The 3,488-nt window shown below is 60.3% G+C and overlaps 1 protein-coding gene across 1 annotated transcript in view; it reads left to right on the top strand.

Moving 5' to 3' along the window:
- Positions 1-307: 307 nt before the first annotated feature.
- UNCX (UNC homeobox) overlaps positions 308-3,488 on the top strand; it is a 4,689-nt gene continuing 1,508 nt past the window's right edge. The window contains 3 exon segments of the mRNA XM_030958299.1: positions 308-580; positions 1,730-1,905; positions 3,479-3,488. The exon segment at positions 3,479-3,488 is cut by the window's right edge and continues 843 nt beyond it. Of these exon segments, the coding sequence (XP_030814159.1) occupies positions 331-580; positions 1,730-1,905; positions 3,479-3,488 (436 nt within the window). The 5' untranslated portion in view covers positions 308-330.

The following is a 3,488-nucleotide window of genomic DNA, read 5'->3' as shown; positions in this document are numbered from 1 at the left end:
CAAAGCCCCCCTCGTCGTGTTGTGACAGCTCTGATATTGTTTATTGAGGCTGGATGTCAGGTATAATTAGCAATCGATATGGAAAACGTTTGCTCCCCACACTGGCACGTCTCTGACGTCAGGACCGATTAACGTTTCTTATTGGTCCCAAATTCCCCCAGCCTGAGCTAATTATTGGGAGCCTGATGTTGATAAAGTTAAAGCGCCCGGCGCCCTGCAGCATGAGCCCCTCGCCGCGCCGCCTCCTCCGCCAGCAGCACCCCCGGCCCCAGCCGCCCCGCCGCCAGCGCCCCCAGCCCCGCCGGCACCCCCCGCCCTAGAGCCGCCCCCATGATGGACAGCCGCATCCTGGAGCATCCTCATGCCCAGTTCGGGGGGATGGTGGGCTTCCCTTACCCGCTCGGCCACCACCACGTCTACGAGCTGGCCGGGCACCAGCTGCAGTCGGCGGCCGCCTCCGTGCCCTTCTCCATCGATGGATTACTGAGCGGCTCCTGCGCCGCCTCTGTGGTCAACCCGGCGCCGCTGATCCCCTCCGGCTGCGGGGTGAGCGGGGACAGCCAGCCCTTCAAGCTCGCAGGTAGGAGCGGCCCCGTGTCGCGGGTGTCCCCCCGCCCCGCACCCCGCCGCCGAGCGCCGCTCCCCGCCCGGGGCTGTCAGCGCGGAGGAACAGCAGCCCCGCACCCGCGCAGCCCCGCTGTCCTCTCCCGCGGGTTTTGGGGTGTCAGGGGGGCAGGGTGGGAGGCTGTGCTGGCCCCCCGAGGGGGCGGACGGCCCCGGTCCGAGCGCCGGCAGCGCTCCCCGCTCCCAGCGGCGCAGGGCCACGCGTGTGCCCTGAACAATAGCGGGCCCGGCCCGGTGCCTTCCCCCAAAGTTCATCGTGTGGCAGCTCGGATCACGCCATTAAAAGATGATAATAATAAAAATAATAATGGGAATCACTGGGGTTTGGGGAATGAAGAGCGGTAATAATTATTTTTTAATACGATTTAACCAAAGAGGAGCGTTCTCCCTCCTTCCCTCCCCGCCGGCCTGTGGCACCGCTATTGTTCAGCTACTAAAACATTCTGTCGCCCCAACATCCTTCTGGTTAAGCCTGGAGCTGCCCCGCGCTGCACCTCAACTAAACACAAATTATTATAATTATTACTATTATTATGATTTTTTTTTTCTTAATTTCCACACCTGGCGGAAAACATTAGGGGAGGTGCAGTCGGGGCTGAAAATCCCCAGCCTGGAGCTGTAGGTACTCGGAGAGGCTGCGAACATCCCAGCCCCACGCCCGCCCGTGCTCGGGGGGACTGCGGGAGGCCCAGGGGCCGCCCCGCACCCGGGGTCCCGCGTGGAACGGGGCCGTGAGCTGTGCCCCACGCAGGTGCTCCGGAGGGGCTGGGGAAGGGAAAGAGGGGGGGGCTTTTATTTTTTATTTTTGATTTTTTTTTTTAATGAAACCTTCGGTGGTTGGAGCAAATATTGGAACTTCTCTCTCTCTCTCTGCCAGCTGAGTGCCTGTGGAGAGCTTCCTTCAGGAATAAATGTTCTGTAAAGTACATTTTCGGAGGAGGCGAGGGCAGATCGGGTTCCTCCCCATTTTTAGCGCAGGTGTGTGAATAATCCCGCTCTTTTACCAACGCTACCGAGCACAAAAGTTAAAAGGCTCCTGTGAATGGCAGGGAGGGGGGGAGAAGGCCTGTCTCCCAGGGACCTGAGGGTATTTCTGCTTTTTCAGACTCGGGTGACCCGGACAAGGAAAGTCCTGGCTGTAAAAGAAGACGAACCCGCACCAATTTTACTGGCTGGCAGCTCGAGGAGCTGGAAAAGGCGTTTAATGAGAGTCATTACCCGGACGTGTTTATGCGAGAGGCTCTGGCTCTCAGGCTAGACTTGGTGGAGTCCAGAGTGCAGGTAAAAAACGCGTCCCCCCTCCTTTCCCCCCCTGCCCTCTCCTTGCGCCGAGCATCCCCTGGGGAGGCCCCTCGGACCCCGCTCCGGGACGGGCCCTGCGACGCTTGGGCCGCACCTCCCGGCCCTTTTGTTCCCTGCCTTGCGCTGCTGTTTGCTGTCTTATTTATCGTTATTATTATTATTACTACCCTATTTTTTTTAATCTTACAAAACGAGAAGAGTAGCAACCCGGCCTGGCTTCCCTTAACATTTTTAGTATGTTTTTCCACTGTAAACATTTTTCTTAAATGAGTCAAGGGCGAGAAAATTAGCATGCAAATATGAGGCTTAATCACGGGCCAGGGTATGCTGGAGAATGTCCATAAAGCTCGTGGATGCATCGAGAGCAAGTGAAACTTGTAAAACTTAATTTCAACGAGCTGCTCAGGCCCTTGGCGGTGCGGGACGGGGAGGGGAAGCACCCATCTGCTTCAGTGGGTCTTCCAAAAAAATAAATGGGAAGAGGATGAGGGGATGCGGGGTGGCTGTTGGATCTCGGGATGCTGTTTAGTGCCGCGGTGGCTGCGAGCGGGCGGCGAGGCCGAGCTGCGGCTCCGCATCTCGCCGGAACCCGCGGCCGTGCGGGGGCGGCTTCGCGTGGGCTGCGTGTGCGAGAATTCGTCCTTAAATCCACCCGGGAGCAGGGGACGGGCCCCTCGGGATGGGGCAGCGCCGTTGTCCGCGAGTCTTCCGTAGGCTTTGCTGCACCGTGTCCTTGCAGCCGCTTTCCCTCCCGCTCCCAGAGCCCCTCTCGCCGTGCTCGGGGAGCCTGCGGGGCCCGCCCGGGGAAGGAGCCGGCCTTGGGCACCGGGATTGGCGGTGCTGCCGAGCTGGGGCCGTGCTCCGGCCGGGACCGGCGCTGCCGGCAGCCCCGAGGGGGCGAGGAGGGACGCGAGGGGACACCGGGGACCTGCCAAGGCAGGCCGGAGCAGGGCCGGAGCGGAGAGGTTTTAATTTAATTTAATTTAATTTCTCTCCTATGATCTATCTATAACAAACCAAACCAAACCCTATTTTGGGCTGGTCCTGCTCCTGTGCTCGGGCTCCCGGGAGGAGCAGGAGGTCCGAACTCCGCACGTCTGGGCGAGGCACCGTCCGTCGTGTCTTCCCCGCACCCCCTCACTTCCAGCCGCTTATTGTGCAGCGTTTATCGCATTTTGCGTGCTGCTGCGGGGGGATCGGGCCAGCGATCGGTGCTTCTGCACCCCTCGGCCACGGGGAAGAGCTGGGGGGCTGTGGAATCCCTCCGGTTCGGGCAGGGCGCAGCGTGTGTGTGCGTGAGTGTGCACCCCCTTCTTGCTTTTCGTTTTTTTTTCCCTGAGCTTTTAAAGAAGCGTGGATATCTTTTCCTGCCCCTGCCCCTGCTCTCCGTTTCTCAGAGGCCCCGCTCCTGGAAGGGGGCTGCCGGCACCTCGAAGGGGTGGACGAGGGAGGCCTGAGCTGCGCTTCTCCCCTCCGCCCCCTCCCTCCGCCCTGGCCACCGCGGGGGGCCGGTGCGCTGGGTGTTAATTGCTTCTCGTTGTTCGGTGTGTAGGTCTGGTTCC

The sequence above is a fragment of the Camarhynchus parvulus genome, chromosome 14 (genome assembly GCF_901933205.1).
Source record: "Camarhynchus parvulus chromosome 14, STF_HiC, whole genome shotgun sequence".
NCBI classification, from domain to species: Eukaryota; Metazoa; Chordata; class Aves; order Passeriformes; family Thraupidae; genus Camarhynchus; species Camarhynchus parvulus.
Note: the sequence above shows the minus strand (reverse complement) of the source record. Positions and strands in the feature narration are given on the sequence as shown.